The 17,889-nt window shown below is 39.5% G+C and overlaps 1 protein-coding gene across 2 annotated transcripts in view; it reads right to left on the bottom strand.

Annotated features, from left to right (window-relative positions):
• The window catches only part of lamb3 (laminin subunit beta 3), a 29,148-nt gene extending 22,350 nt beyond the window's left edge, over positions 1-6,798 (bottom strand). For both annotated transcript variants that reach the window (XM_030728580.1, XM_030728581.1), the window contains exons 1-2: positions 6,602-6,798; positions 3,352-3,506 (exon numbers count right to left, since the gene is read on the bottom strand). In XM_030728580.1, the coding sequence (XP_030584440.1) occupies positions 3,352-3,506; positions 6,602-6,626 (180 nt within the window). In that variant the 5' untranslated portion in view covers positions 6,627-6,798. The remainder of the gene's footprint in view (positions 1-3,351; positions 3,507-6,601) is intronic.
• Between the last annotated feature and the right edge of the window lie 11,091 nt (positions 6,799-17,889).

Here is a 17,889-nt window from a genome sequence, read left to right as displayed (position 1 = left end):
ACAAGCATCCAAGAGGGAGTCAATCTCCAGAGACTCATGTAAAAATGGCCACCTTTATGGCATTAAAAAGGATATTTATAGACTTGATTTCTATGGATAGTTTCCATAGAAATGTTAGCTGATAACTCATAACTTCATCCTCTCATCACAATATGGTCACTTCTGGCTCCAAAAGATCAACATGGCAATGGATAAAATGTTAACAATGAAGTTCACTGTGAATAATTTAATTTATTGTACTCTCTTTGGCATAGGTCAAAAGGAGGTCAAAGGGAGCAACACAAAAGGACCTTGCAAAGAACAGAGCAGTCATCACTGACAAAGATAATTAACAAGTCAGAGCATGAAAAGGAGGAGTGGGTAAGATTGCTTCAATGTAGTGCTTTATGACTGTTGTCCATGAACTCTTTGAAGCAATCAGTTGAAATGGGCTGGCATGAGGTAAACTAAAATACTGTACTGTAAATGTGAATTGAGCTTGTCTGTACTGCCCACCTGAAATAATACTGTGGTCAATGTAGTATAATATTGCAAAACCAAACAATTCCAAATCTGAAAATAAAATAAAATAAAACCTTAACCACAGAGGCTTTCAGGTGAGAGTAATTAAGTAAGTTGAGGTCAACAGCTAGTGGTACAGATATCAAAATGATATAATCTTATAAATGTGAAGGATGAGTTTTAAAAGTGGCATTTTCTCTGAATCAGCATACCCCTCTTTCTTCAGTGATGACTCAATAACATCCCAGACATGGATTGTGACTCTCAAGATAGCATATTATCTTTTACAGTTACATCCCCACACAAGCCTAACAAGGTAAAAGCTTCATTAAATGCTGCAAAAACTAGTAAAATCACCAGTAGCCCATTTCACCTTTAAGTGTGTTGATGTTTTCTCTTTGAAAAATAAAGCATGAATTTTATCTAATCTCAAGTGAATATTTAACTCTGTTAAAGGTGTGTCCATGCCATTTTTTCAAATACTTACCCCATGGCGATGAAAACTGTCTTTTTGTATAAGGTAGATTAAAAGTAATTCAACATGGAAGTTTTTTTTTTGCCCCCAGTCTTTGTGGCTTTTGGCATAGTATTGTGTTATCTCAAACAGATGTGCAAACATACACTATTTGGATGTAATCAGTGCCAGCATGTGGCATAAACTATTCATTTTGATACACAGGTGGAGTGTAAAGTCTACTGTGGACAATACAATACAACAGCTAGTACTTTATTCAGGGTCTGTAATGGACTGTACTGGAGGAGGCACAGGTTACTTTGTAGGTAATATTAGCAGCACATCTTTGTAACTAATGTGCAAAAACACATGGAATAATCTGAGAGTAAGAGCATTCAAATTATATGTGTATATGAATCAGATTTGATAACAGATAGATACATCAGATATGTTGATCTGAAAACCAGATAGTAGATATAAGCTGGGAAAAGTTTTCTAGGGGTTACACTGCTCATTATTACACCTTACACTACATTATGTCTAAAATATAATTATTCCAAATTTACAGTGTAGTTTTTGTGATAATGTACAGGATGTACCAATACATAATTATAAACATAAGGGAAGTGTATGGGACAAAGGTGAAACAGTCATCACTATATATACCTGTACATGTACTTTTCTTGAAAGGAACAATGGAGGAACAATTATGTGAAATACAATTATTTTTGTATTTTTGATTTACTGAAATGGAGAAAAAAAGTTGTCTGCTTGAGGAAAGCTATACATAACTGCTGACTTTTGACCACAATAGTTGGTATCTCAAAAGGAGACATCAAACTAAATACTCCCAAAGAAACATAACAGTGGAAATCAGACCCTGTATATAAATGCCGGTCCATTTCCAGTGACCTATACACAACTGAAATAAAGAAATGTGTTAGCTTGTTAGCTAAATACCGCCACTTTCATGTTGGTATTATTGCTATTTTAACTACGTTAAATACTACAGTATCTACATTACTCTTTAAAAATTTAAATATGAATCTTTACAATATTCAACAATAGTAACTCCATGCCACTAAACACTAGAGTGGTTCTGGTAGATGATGGTATTGTAATTCAGTCACCACAGTTAAATATTTGTAATGAAATCTGACACCTGCAGTACTGAAGAGGCATTCCTAACAAGATCTGGCTAGTTTTGACTGTTGGGCATAGAGAGTACACACAGAGACAGGGTATTGCACAGGTAAATAAAAAAAAAAAACAAAAAAAGAAAACATGAATCAATAGGAGGCCACACCTAACACAACTATTAACTCCCTGAGGGCGATTCCACATAGGACATACTGTGAAGATCAGGTTGCATCATTCTCAAACATTCTTAGCTTTCGCATTTGATTACTGTTAGGCCTATGATTTTTCTTTTTTTTTCTTTTAGTTTTTCATCTTCATGTTTATTTGTGGCTGTCTCCTGTGTTGCCTTATTCACGTGCAGTGCTCCATTGTATTAGTCATTTCCTGTTTTTTTGTTTTGTTTTTGTTTTATGGTTAGTCACCTTTCTTGTGTGTGTTTCAGTTGACTTTACTTCCTGTCTTTGCATGTTTTTCTCTATTAATCTACCCTGCTCTCATTTTTGCGCACATGAATCTTGTTTGTTCCTTGTTAGATATAGTCCTTATTTCCCCTCATTAGATATTAGTCCACCTGGTTGTCTCTCTGTGTGCTCACCTGTTTACAACTCACCTAATATATTATTTGTCAGCTTTCTACAGTTCTGGTTTATACTAATTTATTTGTAGTTTTTCTGTTACTCCTGATCACCCTGCCTCATTCTTAGACCTGCATTTTTGTAAGCATGAGACTTTTTTAATATTTCCTATTTTTGTAACCTCTTTAAATTAAAGCTCATCGTTTGCTTGTTATTCCTGTCTTTTAGGCCTTGTATTTGGGTCCTCCTTTCCAGGTATGTGCTTACCTGGCAAACACCTGGCACCAGGAAACCAGTGGAGGCACTGTGGTGCTTTGAGCAATGTTCTGCTGGGAAACCTTAGGTCCAGCCATCACTGTGGATGTTATTTTCACATGTACCACCTAAGCATTGTTGCAGACAATGGTACACCCTTATATACATGTAGGATTGGGGACTGGTTTCTCAGACACTGGTCAAAGAGTAGAGTTGCAACATGATTCTTTGGCACTAAAGTCAGACAGTTTCAAAAATGGAATGTGGGACACTGCAGAGGTATGCCTTGAAAAACTGAAATTGTTTTTAAAAGATTATTATGAATAGGAATACCGTATTGAGCAAAATAGTGACACAATCTTATCTAAAACTTATTCCAGTCATAGTGATAAAATGTCCCTTTAATACAGGAAAACATACACTTACCTGTTGGTATGGTGTGCAGAAGATCTCAGAGCCAGTGAGGCCACAGGTAGATGAAGCTTGAAGTTGGTGAGCCCTGCCCAGGAGCAGATCATTGGTGGGTGGGTAACATGCCCCCCAAGAGCAGTCATTTTGGGCTTGTGACAGTATGACTGAAGCTGTCAAGAGGAAGGCAGAATGATAACAGACACAATGTTACAACTTTAACCACACATCTGTAATTATTAGTTCCATCAGCATCCCATTTCACAGTCAATAATGACTAAGTTTAAAGGAAAACAGTGAAAACATTAATAATTATAATATGAGATTATAAAGTTTGAAAAGATGTTTATAAACTGAAATTACTTGCTTAACTTATACTTTGGAACAAACTCGGCATACCATGAAAGCAAAATAGGAAATGACAAATACACATGTTAAGTAGCAGCAACAGAACAGATGATATAACCAGCAGTTTCCTTGAATCGATTATGATAATTCCTGATAGACAGAGACCACCTCACTTATGTCAGTACACTGTTTTAGGCCCAACATGCCAGATTCACAACAATGTATTGTATCTAAAAGTCTGGATGCTTCTGATAATAGCATGATTTTCTGATGGCATCACAAGGAAATTCATTAATTTCTTAACTGCTTGTCTAGTTCATGGTTGTGGCGGGATGGTGCCTATTACAGCTGACATTGGGCAAAAAGTGGGGTACACCCTGGACAGGTTGCCAGTAAAACAACAACTGTACAAGTAAGTCTAAAAGTTTTTGAGTTCAGAAAGTTTTTTTCTTTCGGAGAGGAATAACCAGCTTGGGACACTTATTTGTGGCAGCCCTCTGGTGATCAAATTCAACACTTATACAACTTACCTTACCACCATCACTGCCAGTATATACAACTGAAAGAAACTCTAATGGACAAAATTGATATCCATAGTTTTAACAACACTCTGCATACAAAAATGATGTTTTCTTCTATCCCCCGCCCCCCAAATCCTTTCAGTATAAGCTGTTTATATATCATGACAGGACAATAGCTTTTCCCACAATTAAATTGACATCAGACCTGAATAATAAGGAAAAAGACATTAATTGGCATCCATGCACGAATACCTTTTTGATGTCATGCTAAAAATTCAGGTGTGTGTGCGAGCGTGTTTATGTGTGTGCGAGCGTGTGTGTGTGTGTGCGGACAGCTGGGCCTGGGTCTGTGGCTTGCTGAGCCTTGGCACCTGTGGGACACGGTTGTGGAGGGGCGGGAGTTACCCCTCCCTACCGTTCCACGCTGCTCCCCACTGATCGTCACTGCCACCCCTGGGGTGTGGGTGCCCGTATGTCCCGGGGTATGTGGCCGGATGTCTTGGCGTGGTTTCTGACCCGCTCCCTTGGCGGCTGTGGCCTGGGGGTGGCTTGGGCCTCCTTGGCGTTGGGGGGGGGGGGCTCTTCTCGGCGGTTGGGGCCTCGGGGCCCGCATGCTCGGCTCCTGCTGGGGGTGCCGGCCTGCGGGGGGTGGGTGGGCTGCTCATTGCCTCTGGCTCTCTGGACTCTTGCCCTTTGGCCGTGGGGGCTTCGTCTAGGGTCTCCCTCCTTCCTCCTCTGTGGTGTGCACTCGGTTGCCATCAGGATGTGTGGCTTCAGGTCTTCTGTGGATGGCCTGGGTCCCCTGGGTCCTTTCCTATTTGCCTCTGGATCGCGGGGGGCATGGTTGCAGTTCTTACCCTCATTGAGCACATTCCATGACAGAGGCTCATTCACACATTACTGCAAACAGTGTGTGTATGTGTGTATATGTATATGCATTTGTATAGACATGTGAATGTGTGTATGTATGTATATCTGAGTATTTTTCTTTCCTTTCTCTCTTTTGTCCCCCCCCCTCATTTTTTTGTTTGTTTTGTTTTTTTGTTTGCCTTTTCTTTTTTTTTTCCTCTTTCTCCCCTTTTCTCTATCACTTTCTTTATTGCCTGTCAGGCCTGGCATGAATAACTAAATAAAAAATAAAAATACAAACATTAACAAGAATAGCCTATAGAAAACTTATAGAGCTGTTTTTGTAAAAGCAAATATGTTTGGTACATCATTGCATTCGGATCACCATTCCGATTGCGAATACAGCCAGACATGACAAGCTTTAAAAAAAAAAAAAATTCAGGTTGAGGTCCCGCACAGAATATAAATCATCACTCATAAATTATATGTAGTGTATTGTTTACAGAAATACTTATTCACTCTGCCCTGCCAAAATAGCTATTTTCATGCATTCTGGCTGTGTACTCCAGTAGAACAATTCTGGTTGGGGGTCGTGGGAGAGCTGTCCAGGGTCCTCAGCTTCAGTATCATGTTGCCTTTTAGTACTGTCAGTTCTGGAAATGATGGCTTCGACTTTAAACTGTCAGCATTTTCCACTTCTGTAGCTAGACTCCATAGATTATGATAATTTAAACACACTGTTGCAATAATTAATTGATCAATCAGTTAATTGATAGACAGAAAATTGATTAGCATCTATTGTGCCATCTTATTGTTTATTGTAGGGTCTTTACCTTACAATACAAAGCGCCTTGAGGTGACTGTTGTGATTTGGTGCTATGTAAATACAACTAAATTGAATTGAATTATTCTTTTTTCAGTCTAAAAGCCATATTATTCTAAAAGATAAGTGCTGTGTACTGGACAGAAGAAACCATATGTATACAGCACTCTGAATAAATGAATGTATGAATAAAGTTTACTTAGAACAGTTAATTTTATACATGCTCCTCCTCAAGTTAACCTTAAGATGTAGCACTATACAGTAGTAGTTATATGCTGTCTTTGTGTCTTTACAAACCATTTCATGACAGTTACAAACAAGTCATTAACAACTTAACTATTTTAAACTGTCTAATTTGACACATTTTACAGAGATTCAAGTATTCATTATATTTCCTAAAGTAGGAAGAACCACTAAAACAAACCAGAGGCTGTCAAAGTTATTGTGCCATTATGAATAAAGACTATGCAGGCCTATTTGAAACAATCACTGCTACAGCCTGATTCAGGTTACTTCCAACTCTCTTGTTAGGAAATGGAGTGATGCATGAAATCAGCTGCTGCAGCGTTACTATGGATGGAATATGGCAAACATTCTATTCCAGGTGATTTAGGAATGTTAACTCTGGTGTGAAAAGTTGAAGCTGGAAACTTACAGGAAAACTCTGTAAGACAAAAAGGCAGAGAAATAAAGCAGTAAAGCAGCAGAAAAATTAGGGAAATCTTACCAGCTAAGAGTAAAAGTATTCTCATGTTATGTTCCTCCTGTGAAAAAGTCTGGAAGAGATGAGAAAACAGAGCAGCTGTCAGCAAACAGACAAAGAATCAGTTGACTGCTTTCCTTGGGTTTGCTTGGTAGTTAGTTCTCCATCAGCTCAGTTATCTGCTGTATGAAATTGTGCTCTGCTGTCTGGCTCCTGCCTTAAAAACACTGTCTCACCTGAATGGTGTGATACAGTATGTGTCAGAGTCACACCCATTATCACCACTCCCTTCAGTCATGAATCAACACACTCAGACATGGAAATGTAGACACAGTCTATAGAGCCATAAACCTAAACAAAGTAATAAATGAGTAATAAAAAAGACTTAACAAACTCATGTACTGGTAAAAGTAGCAATTACATTTTTATGTTTGTAGGTTTTTTTTAAGGGCAAACATTTGTGCAGATATTAGGAGCCAGAAGGAGCAGAAATTAAATCCCAATAAATTTTCATACTTCAGTACCAACATTTGAATGGGTCCAATACTTTGGCTTGTTATTAAATATTCACAATTTTATGACATTTTAGCAAACAACCAAACAAACAAAAAGACCCATGTCTAAATCCTTTCTTTAATAACGCCAGAAAATGGGTTGGCAAAAACCTGGAATTCTAAAATATAGTAAGGCTGTTTTCCTTCATTACCAGACCAGACTGAGAGTAGAACAATGCTGGTAAAATCAGAGAGCAGGTAACAGCTTTTTTATAGTAAAGAGTCAGATAACATTGATGCTATGAACCTGTTATAAATTTTAAATGCAACCCAACCAAAATTAATGCAACAGAAATGGAGCATTAAAAAATTTCTTAACAAAGTCTAACCTTTCATGTAAAGTATATCCAAACGTATGTCAGTATTATAAAGCTGTTTTCAGGGGTGGAGGTGGGTTTCTACTTGGAAGAGAACACAATTCTTGAAACAAATTTCACTCAGACAAACTCAATGCCCTGCAGGCAGTGTTTGCTAAGCTGTGTGTTAACTGCTGTGTACTCATGTCCTGATGATCGTCACCTGTGTAGAAAGAAATAGTATCCTGAGGGCCAGCTGAACACACACCTTGTGCTTTTCTTTATTCTCCTCAGACACACTGACTAAGACCAAGTACAGGGTGTGTCTTCTGATGCATCACAGACACACACTTCAGACAAGTATTGTCATGCCTGGAATTTCTCTGGACAGTTGTTATGATTCATTTCCTGGAAACAGTCAGGTTTTATATCTACTTCAATCCCAGCCCTTGGTTACAGCAAGGTGGAGCCAAGTCTGCTGTATTGGGGTTTTTGGTTGCATGAGGGGTAAACAGCACTGCAATTCAATTCAGTTTTTGTATATAATGCCATATCACAAAAAACAGTTGCCTGAAGGAGCATTATATTGTATGGTAAAGACCCTACAATAATTACAAAGAAAACTCAAGGTGAGGAGAATGAAAAGACATATTCAGTGCTTTGTGGGCATCCTAGCATAAAGCAGCATAACTAAGGGAGGGTACAGAGTAACCTGATCTAGCCCTAACTATAAGCTTGATCAAAAAGGAAGTTTTAAGCTTAATCTAAAAAAACAGATTGGGTGTCTGTCTCCCAAATCCAAAATGGGAGCTGGTTCCACAAAAGAGGGGCCTGCAAGCTGAAGACTCTGCCTTCTATTCTACTCTTAAGTATCCTAGGAACTACAAATAAGCCAGCAGTCTGAGAATGAAGTGCTCTATTGGCGAGATGTGGGAGCCAATGGAGAGAAGACAATATGGGAGAAAAATGCTCTCTCTTTCTAGTCCCTGTCAGTACTCTAGCTGCAGCATTTTGAATCAGCTGAAGGCTTTTCAGGGGGCTTTAAGGACAGCCTGATAATAGTGAATTACAATAGTCCAGCCTAGAAGTAAGAAATGAATTAGCTTTTCAGCATCATTCTGAGAAAATATGTTTCTAATTTTAGAAATACTGCACAAATGCAAAAAAACAAAACAAAACAATCCTATATATTTTTTAATATGTGTATTGAAGGACATACTGTATCCTGTTCAAAAATGACTCCAAGATTTCTCACAGTGCTACTGGAGGCCAAGGTTTTGCCATCCAGAGTAAGTTTCTGGTTAGACACCTTAGGCCTTTATGTCTTTAAGACATTGCTACAGGTTATCTAATTGATGTGTGTCATCTGGCTTCATGGATAGATAAAGCTGAGTATGATCTGCATTGCATCAATTTTCATTGTTCCGCAGATGATACTCAGCTTCATCTATCCATGAGGCCAAATGACACATCAATTAGTTAAACTGCAGGAATGTCTTAAAGACATAAAGGCCTGGATGACCTCTAATTTCCTGCTTCTAAATTCAGATAAAACTGAAATTCTTGTACTCGGCCCCACAAATCTCAGAAATGTGGTGTCAAACCAGGTACTTACTCTGGATGGCATTACCTTGGCCTCCAGTAACACTGTGAAAAATCTTGGAGTCATTTTTGACCAGGATATGTCCTTCAATGCACATATTAAACAAAGATCTAGGACTGCTTTTTTTGCATTTGCGCAATATTTCTAAAATTAGAAACATCCTTTCTCAGAGTGATGCTGAAAAGCTCATTCATGCATTTATTACTTCTAGGCTGGATTATTGTAATTCATTATTATCAGGCTGTCCTAAAAGCTCCCTGAAAAGTCTTCAGTTGGTCCAAAATGCTGCAGCTAGAGTACTGACAGGGACTAGAAAGAGAGAGCAGATTTCTCCCATATTGGCTTCTCTTGGGTTCCTATTAAATCTAGAATAGAATTTAAAATTCTTCTCCTCACATACAAGGTCTTGAATAATCAGGCCCCATCTTATCTCAAAGTCCTTATAGTACCATATCACCCCAATAGAGCAGTGCGCTCTCAGACTGCTGGCTTACTTGTGGTTCCTAAGATAGTTAAAAAAAAAAAAGAGTAGAATGGGAGGCAGAGCCTTCAGCTTTGAGGCCTTCTGTGGAACCAGCTGCCAGCTTGGATTTGGGAGACAGACACCCTCTCTATTTTTAAGATTAGGCTTAAAACTTTCCTTTATGATCAAGCTGGAACAGGTGACCCTGAACCACCCCTTAATTATGCTGCTAAAGGCGTAGGCTGCTGGGGGAGTCCCTAATGCACTGTTTTTTTGTTTTTTTTTTCATTCACCTTATTTACTTTGTTTATACTTCACTCTGTATTAAATAATTAATTATTATTAATCTCTGGCTCTCTTCCACAGCATGTCTTTTCAATTCAATTCAATTCAATTTTATTTATATAGCGCCAAATCACAACAAACTGTCGCCTCAAGGCACTTTGTATTGTGGGTAAAGATCCTACAATAATACAGAGAAAACCCAACAGTCAAAACGACCCCCTATGAGCAAGCACTTGGCGACAGTGGAAAGGAAAAACTCCCTTTTAACAGGAAGAAACCTCCAGCAGAACCAGGCTCAGGGAGGGGCAGTCATCTGCTGTGACCGGTTGGGCTGAGGGGAGAGAAAGACATGCTGTGGAAGAGAGCCAGAGATTAATATCAATTAATGATTAAATGCAGAGTGGAGTATAAACAAAGTAAATAAGGTGAATGAGAAACAGTGCATTATGTGAACCCCCCAGAAGACTAGGCCTATAGCAGCATAACTAAGGGATGGTTCAGGGTCACCTGATCCAGCCCTAACTATAAGCTTTATCATAAAGGAAAGTTTTAAGCCTAATCTTAAAAATAGAGAGGGTGTCTGTCTCCCGAATCCAAGCTGGAAGCTGGTTCCACAGAAGAGGCGCCTGAAAGCTGAAGGCTCTGCCTCCCATTCTACTCTTAAGTATCCTAGGAACCACAAGTAAGCCAGCAGTCTGAGAGCGAAGTGCTCTGTTGGGGTGATATGGTACTTTGAGGTCTTTGAGATAAGATGGTGCCTGATTATTCAAGACCTTGTATGTGAGGAGAAGAATTTTAAATTCTATTCTAGATTTAACAGGGAGCCAATGAAGAGAAGCCAATATGGGAGAAATATGCTCTCTCTTTCTAGTCCCTGTCAGTACTCTAGCTGCAGCATTTTGGATCAGCTGAAGGCTTTTCAGGAAGCTTTTAGGACAGCCTGATAATAATGAATTACAATAATCCAGCCTAGAAGTAATAAATGCATGAATGAGCTTTTCAGCATCACTCTGAGAAAGGATGTTTCTAATTTTAGAAATATTGCGCAAATGCAAAAAAGCGGTCCTACATATTTGTTTAATATGTGCATTGAAGGACATATCCTGGTCAAAAATGACTCCAAGATTTCTCACAGTGTTACTGGAAGCCAAAGTAATGCCATCCAGAGTAAGTATCTGGTTAGACAACATGTTTCTAAGATTTGTGGGGCAGAGAACAAGAATTTCAGTTTTATCTGAATTTAGAAGCAGGAAATTAGAGGTCATCCAGGCCTTAATATCTTTAAGACATTCCTGCAGTTTAACTAATTGATGTGTGTCATCTGGCTTCATTGATAGGTAAAGCTGAGTATCATCTGCATAACAATGAAAATTGATGCAGTGCTTTCTAATAATACTGCCTAAGGGAAGCATGTATAATGTAAATAAAATTGGTCCTAGCACAGGACCCTGTGGAACTCCATAATTAACCTTAGTGTGTGAAGAAGACTCCCCATTTACATGAACAAATTGGAGTCTATGAGACAAATATGATTCAAACCACTGCAGTGCAGTACCTTTAATACCTATAGCAAGCTCTAATCTCTGTAATAAAATGTTATGGTCAACAGTATCAAAAGCTGCACTGAGGTCCAACAGGACAAGAACAGAGATGAGTCCACTGTCAGAGGCTGTAAGAAGATCATTGGTAACCTTCACTAATGCTGTTTCTGTACTGTGATGAATTCTGAAACCTGACTGAAACTCTTCAAATAAACCGTTCCTCTGCAGATGATCAGTTAGCTGTTTTACAACTACTCTTTCAAGAATCTTTGAGAGAAAAGGAAGGTTGGAGATTGGCCTATAATTAGCTAAGACAGCTGGGTCAAGTGATGGCTTTTTAAGTAGAGGTTTAATTACAGCCACCTTGAAGGTCTGTGGTACATAGCCAACTAATAAAGACTGATTGATCATTTTTAAGATTGAAGCATCAATAATTGGAAAGACTTCTTTGAACAGTCTAGTAGGAATGGGATCTAACAAACATGTTGCTGGTTTGGAGGAAGTAACTATTGAAGTTAACTCTGAAAGATCAACTGGAGCAAAAGAGTCTAAACAAATACCAGCAGTGCTGAAAGCAGCTGAACATGAAGAATAATCTTTGAGATGGTTATGAATAATTTCTTCTCTAATGTCTAAAATTTTATTTGTAAAGAAATCCATGAAGTCACTACTAGTTAACGTGAAAGGAACACTCGGCTCTACAGAGCTCTGACTCTTTGTCAGCCTGGCTACAGTGCTGAAAAGAAACCTGGGGTTGTTCTTATTTTCTTCAATTAATGATGAATAGTAAGATGTCCTAGCTTTACGGAGGGCTTTTTTATAGAGCAACAAACTCTTTTTCCAGGCTAAATGAGCATCTTCTAATTTAGTGAGACACCATTCCCTCTCCAGCTTTCGGGTTATCTGCTTTAAGCTGTGCGTTTGTGAATTATACCACGGAGTCAGGCACTTCTGATTTGAAGCTTTCCTTTTCAGAGGAGCCACAGTATCCAAAGTTATACGCAGTGAGGATGTAAAACTATTGACGAGATAATCGACCTCACTGGGAGCAGAGTTTAGGTAGCTGCTCTGCACTGTGTTGGCACATGGCACTGAAGAGCATAACAATGAAGGAATTAGATCCTTAAACTTAGTTACAGCACTTTCAGAAAGACTTCTACTGTAATAAAACTTATTCCCCACTGCTGTGTAATCCATTAAAGTAAATGTAAATGTTACTAAGAAATGATCAGACAGGAGGGGGCTTTCTGGGAATACTGTTAGGTCTTCAGTTTCTATGCCATATGTTAGGACAAGATCCAGAGTATGATTAAAGTGGTGGGTGGGCTCCTTTACATTTTGAGAGAAGCCAATTGAATCTAACAATAGATTAAATGCAGTGTTGAGGCTGTCATTCTCAGCATCTACATGGATGTTAAAATCACCCACTATAATTATTTTATCTGAACTGAGCACTAAATCAGATAAAAAGTCTGAGAAATCAGACAGAAACTCTGAGTAGGGACCAGGTGGACGATAGATAATAACAAATAAAACAGGTTTTTGATTTTCCCAATTAGGATGGACAAGACTAAGAGTCAGGCTTTCAAAAGAATGAAAACTTTGTCTGGGTCTCTGATTAATTAATAAGCTGGAATTGAAGATTGCAGCTAATCCTCCTCCTCGACCTGTGCTTCGAGCATTCTGACAGTTACTGTGACTCGGGGGTGTTGATTTATTTAAACTAACATATTCATCCTGCTGTAACCAGGTTTCTGTAAGGCAGAATAAATCAATACGTTGATCAATTATTAAATCATTTACTAATAGGGACTTGGAAGAGAGAGACCTAATGTTTAACAATCCACATTTAATTGTTTTATTCTTTGGTGCAGTTGATGAAGCTGTATTATTTATTGTTTTTGAATTTTTATGCTTAAATAGCTTTTTGCTGATTTTAGCTTTGGTTTTTGGTGGTCTGGGAGCAGCACCGACTCTATGGGGATGGGGTTTTGGGGGGACGGCAGGAGGAGAGAAGCTGCAGAGAGGCGTGTAAGACTGCAACTCTGCTTCCTGGTCTCAACCCTGGGTAGTCAGTTTTTAGGAGGGTTAATAAATTTGGCCAGATTTCTAGAAATGAGAGCTGCTCCATCCAAAGTGGGATGGATGCCGTCTCTCCTAACAAGACCAGGTTTTCCCCAGAAACTTTGCCAATTATCTATGAAGCCCACGTCGTTTTTTGGACACCACTCAGACAGCCAGCGATTCAAGGAGAACATGCGGCTAAACATGTCGCTCCTGGTCTGATTGGGGAGGGGCCCAGAGAAAACTTTTGTCCTGTCTCTCCAGCAAAACCGGTCATGGCAGATGACTGCCCCTCTCTGCTTCTGCTGAAGGTTTCTTCTTGTTAAAAGGGAGTTTTTCCTTCCCACTGTCGCAAAATGCTGCTCATAGGGGGTCGTTTTTGACCGTTGGATTTTCTCTGTATTATTGTAGGGTCTTTACCCACAATACAAAGCGCCTTGAGGTGACTGTTTGTTGTGATTTGGCGCTATATAAATAAAATTGAATCGAATTGAAGAATCTGCTGATATTGACTGGAATCCTTGCGACTCTCAGCTTTAAAAAGATTCCCAGTCCCTGCACTGGCCACACAGCCTCACAGCATTATGGAACCATCACCAAATTTTACTGTGGGTAGCAAGTGTTTGTCTTGGAATGCTGTGTTCTTTTTCTGCTATGCCACCCTTGTTATGTCCAAATATCAATTTTAGTTTCATCAGTCTGCAGCACCTTATTCCAAAATGAAGTTGGCTTGTCCAAATGTGCTTTAGCATACCTCAAGCAACTCTGTTGGTGGCGTGTGCACATAAAAGGCCTCTCTTTGTGCAAAGTGCACTGAATAGTTAAACGATCCACAGTGACACCATCTGCAGCAAGATGATGTAGGTCTTTGGAGCTGCTCTGTGGGTTGTCACTGTTCTCACCATCCTTCACCTCTGCCTATCTGAGATTTTTCTTGACCTGCCACTTTGGGCCTTAACTAGAACTGTGCCTGTGGTCTTCCATTTCCTCACTATGTTCCTCACAGTTGAAACTGTCAGCTGAAATCTCTGAGATAGCTTTTTGTATCCTTCCTTTAAATGTTGACGTTGAACAATCTTTGTTTTCAGCTAATTTGAAAGTTGTTTTGAGGCTCCCATGTCACCACTCTTCAGAGAAACTGCAAAGAGGAGAAACACTTGCAACTAGCCACCTTAACCCTTTCTCATAATTGGATTCACAAATTTTGTGTTCTAATAATTAGTGCTAAAGATATTCAAATCAATAAAACAACAAGGGTGCCCAAACTTATGCACCTGCCTAATTTTGTTTAAATAATTATTACAAATTTACTGTAAATCTTATAAACTTAATTTTACTTCTCAAATATCACTGTGTTTGTCTGCTATATGATATATTTAACTGAAATTGCTGATCTGAACAACCAATGATTTATAATGGAAAATCATGAAAAATATCAGGGATGCCCCAAACTTTTTCATACCACTGTAAGTACCTGTGGGCTGTTGACTTAATTCTCTTCTTGCTACAAAAGGCTGGAGCCTCTTCTCAGTCACTGTCAGACAGTTGCACCAAATACAGTACAACAAGCTTGGCTCAAGACCTTTGTTTATGTCAATCATAGGAAGTACTTGCCATCATATTTCTGTGTCCAGAGCCCCAAGAGGAGAAGCTGTGGGAAGAACCTAATTCAGAAAGAAGCAGAAAAGACAGAGAACAACTAGAAAAGTGTTGGCTCACCGGCCTTCAGCATATTGTTTTTTTTTTTAAAGACTGTTCATTAAAACTACTTTTCTTAAGTCAACCACTGTACTCTGCACATGTGTCCAGGTTCCCATACAAATATGACAGAACAATCTGACCTAAGAATCTGTGCAGTGGACACAAACTTGTTAAAAACCTCCTCTACTCTGTAGAGGCACTTCTTGTGGAACGTGACATCTCTATGACCAGCAGCACACCATCTTTCAGTTGCTCATCAAAGCTAACATTATGCTCCAGAGCCTCTGCTCTCAATTAAAGCCTGAACCTGTTTCATCTCTTAAAGGAAAGCTACCTGCCTCACCACTTTCACCTCTACTTAGAAAGCCTTCGCTTCCAATGTGAAGAGATCAGATTACACTGAGGTCTTCTCTAGTAAGTGGGAAAAATGGTGTGGATTTCCCACACAATGCTCACCTAGTTTTCAGGCATTCTATAGGACATACACTTTGGACAAAGTGAAAATTGCCTACATGCTTAACCTTTTTAGAGGCAGGGCACTTCACTAGGCTTATGCTGTTCTTGCAGCAAATGTAAACATTTTGAGGACATCTTTAATAGGTTTAAAGTAGTGATGGGTTGGTCGCGAACGATCCGGCTCTTTGAAGTGAACGACGGGAGCCGCCTCCTGATAGTGAGCCGTTTCTTTTCGTTCGTTTCCTTTTTTTTTTTTTTTTTTGTGGAAGCTGCATGTGATTGGTTAAGATGAATGGTAGCATATGATCGTCTACACTGAGCGGGAGGGGAGGGTCCACGGACACACTGCGCAGTGAGTAAACAAACACCAGAGAAGGAGGGGCTCCTGCAAAATGCGCTCGGAGACAGGAAAGAGCCAGATGAAGTTGAGCGTTACATAGAGGCTACACGGGAGAACGGTGAGGAAAATGAGTGATGGAAAGCGTAGCAAAGACTGGACACATTTTAACCTTATACCTCCAAACATGTCGAACGAGACACCGTGTACTTCAAAAGTGCCGGCGTTTGCGGATTTCCGGTCACAAATACCGTAATACCACTACATGACTGTAAAGTGTAATTTCTGAGCTTTCAGGGACCGTTTGAATTTTTTTCGATAGCACAAATGATCGCGGAGTTACGGTGAAAAGCCAGTTGATCAAGTTCCTTTGACCAGCTGACTCTGCCGTGAGACCCTATGTCTTAATCAGCTGTTCGCGGCTTGTAAGGTCAGGAAACCCGCGCTTCAACAGCGATCGCCTGGTGTTAAAGGATTATTCCGACAGAGTTTAGACTGCAAATTTAAAATTTAATATCAAGCAGGCTGCACAAACAACCTACATAGGTATACTGTATACGAATTGTTCATCCCTCAGTGTAATTAGAAGAACAAAACAGGGCAGGTCATCAGGCAGGAGAAACAGGATCAACTCCTCAAAGGCCCTTGTTTTTCTGATTTCCAATCTTTTGTTTTATAATTTGTATTTGGAGCACTCTATTATATGTTGAGTATATAAAGAAATGTTTGATATAGGCCTAATGTACGTTTTTACATTAGTAATTCATTTAACACTTTTTTTTTTTTTTTAATTTAAATCTAAGGAGCCATTTGGGAGCCTAACGAGCCGGTTCTCTGAAAAGAGCCGGAATTCCCATCACTAGTTTAAAGGTGTTTTTGATAAGGACTTAAGTGCCAGTGTAGCGGTGCATAAAATCTGCATAAAGGGAAAAAATGTGGCTGACTATGCAGTGGACTTTTGGATTTTAACAAAAGAAACTGGCTGGGAGGACAATGCTCTTTGGAGTGCTTTTTTGCATGGACTTTGTGAAAAGAAATGCCAGCCTCACTTAATGCTATTGTTAATCTTCATATAAGATCTGATGATCATGTCCGAGAGGACCAACTCTCTAGAAATTACAGTTCCTGGCAGAAATGGATGTGTGGTACTTTCAGCACCGGAATTGATGTGCCACTAGCAGCTAGAGAAGACTCATCAGCCACTGGGAAGTCTCTACCTCAACCAAAGCAATTGGGCAGTGCCCACCTCACTTCTGTGCAGCAAAGGAAGAACATGTTTGCTGAATGCTGGTTTTGCGGTCAAAAAGGCCATCATGCTGTTGCTTGCCCTGAATAGCTAAAAGAAGAAGCCCAGTGGTAAAGGTCGGGATACTGGGGGGAAACCAATTTAACTCCTTCTCGACCAAGAATAACAGTTTCAACCTACATTCACAGTAAAGCAAACACATTATTGGCATCTGTTTGGGAATCATCATAGAAAATCTGCCAACCCTCCTAGGTTACCCCAGGTTACTGCCCTCAGTGGCAACATCCTCAGTCAAGTCACCCATTGGACTGTCCCTGTGCTCCTGATAATCTCTGGCAATTACCATGAGTACCTCACACTGTACCTCTATAAAGTACCCAGCACAACTTTAATTCTAGGCTTTCTTTGGCTACAGATGCATAACACATCCATTAACTGGACCCACAAGAAAATAAGCAGCTGGAGTCCATATTGGCACAAAATGTGTTTGTAATCTGCCTCCCCTCCTGGTGAAATCTCTCCACAGACCAATACTGAACCACTGGATTTTTCATCATTGCCTCCAGAATACCATGATCTTGAAGAATTTTTTCACAAGGATTTTGCTCTCTTCTTACCCCCGACCAGCCATACAAATGGCACCATAAACTTCCTACCTGGTTCTTCCTTGTCTATCAGCCATCTTCTACCATCACTAGATGCAGGTATCATCTGACCATCATCATCACTGATAGGAACAGATTTTTCTGTTTTGGAGAAAAAAAAA

The sequence above is a fragment of the Archocentrus centrarchus genome, chromosome 5 (genome assembly GCF_007364275.1).
Source record: "Archocentrus centrarchus isolate MPI-CPG fArcCen1 chromosome 5, fArcCen1, whole genome shotgun sequence".
In the NCBI taxonomy this organism is placed as follows: Eukaryota; Metazoa; Chordata; class Actinopteri; order Cichliformes; family Cichlidae; genus Archocentrus; species Archocentrus centrarchus.
The sequence above is the reverse complement of the archived record's forward strand: the minus strand, read 5'-3'. Positions and strand labels throughout refer to the sequence as shown.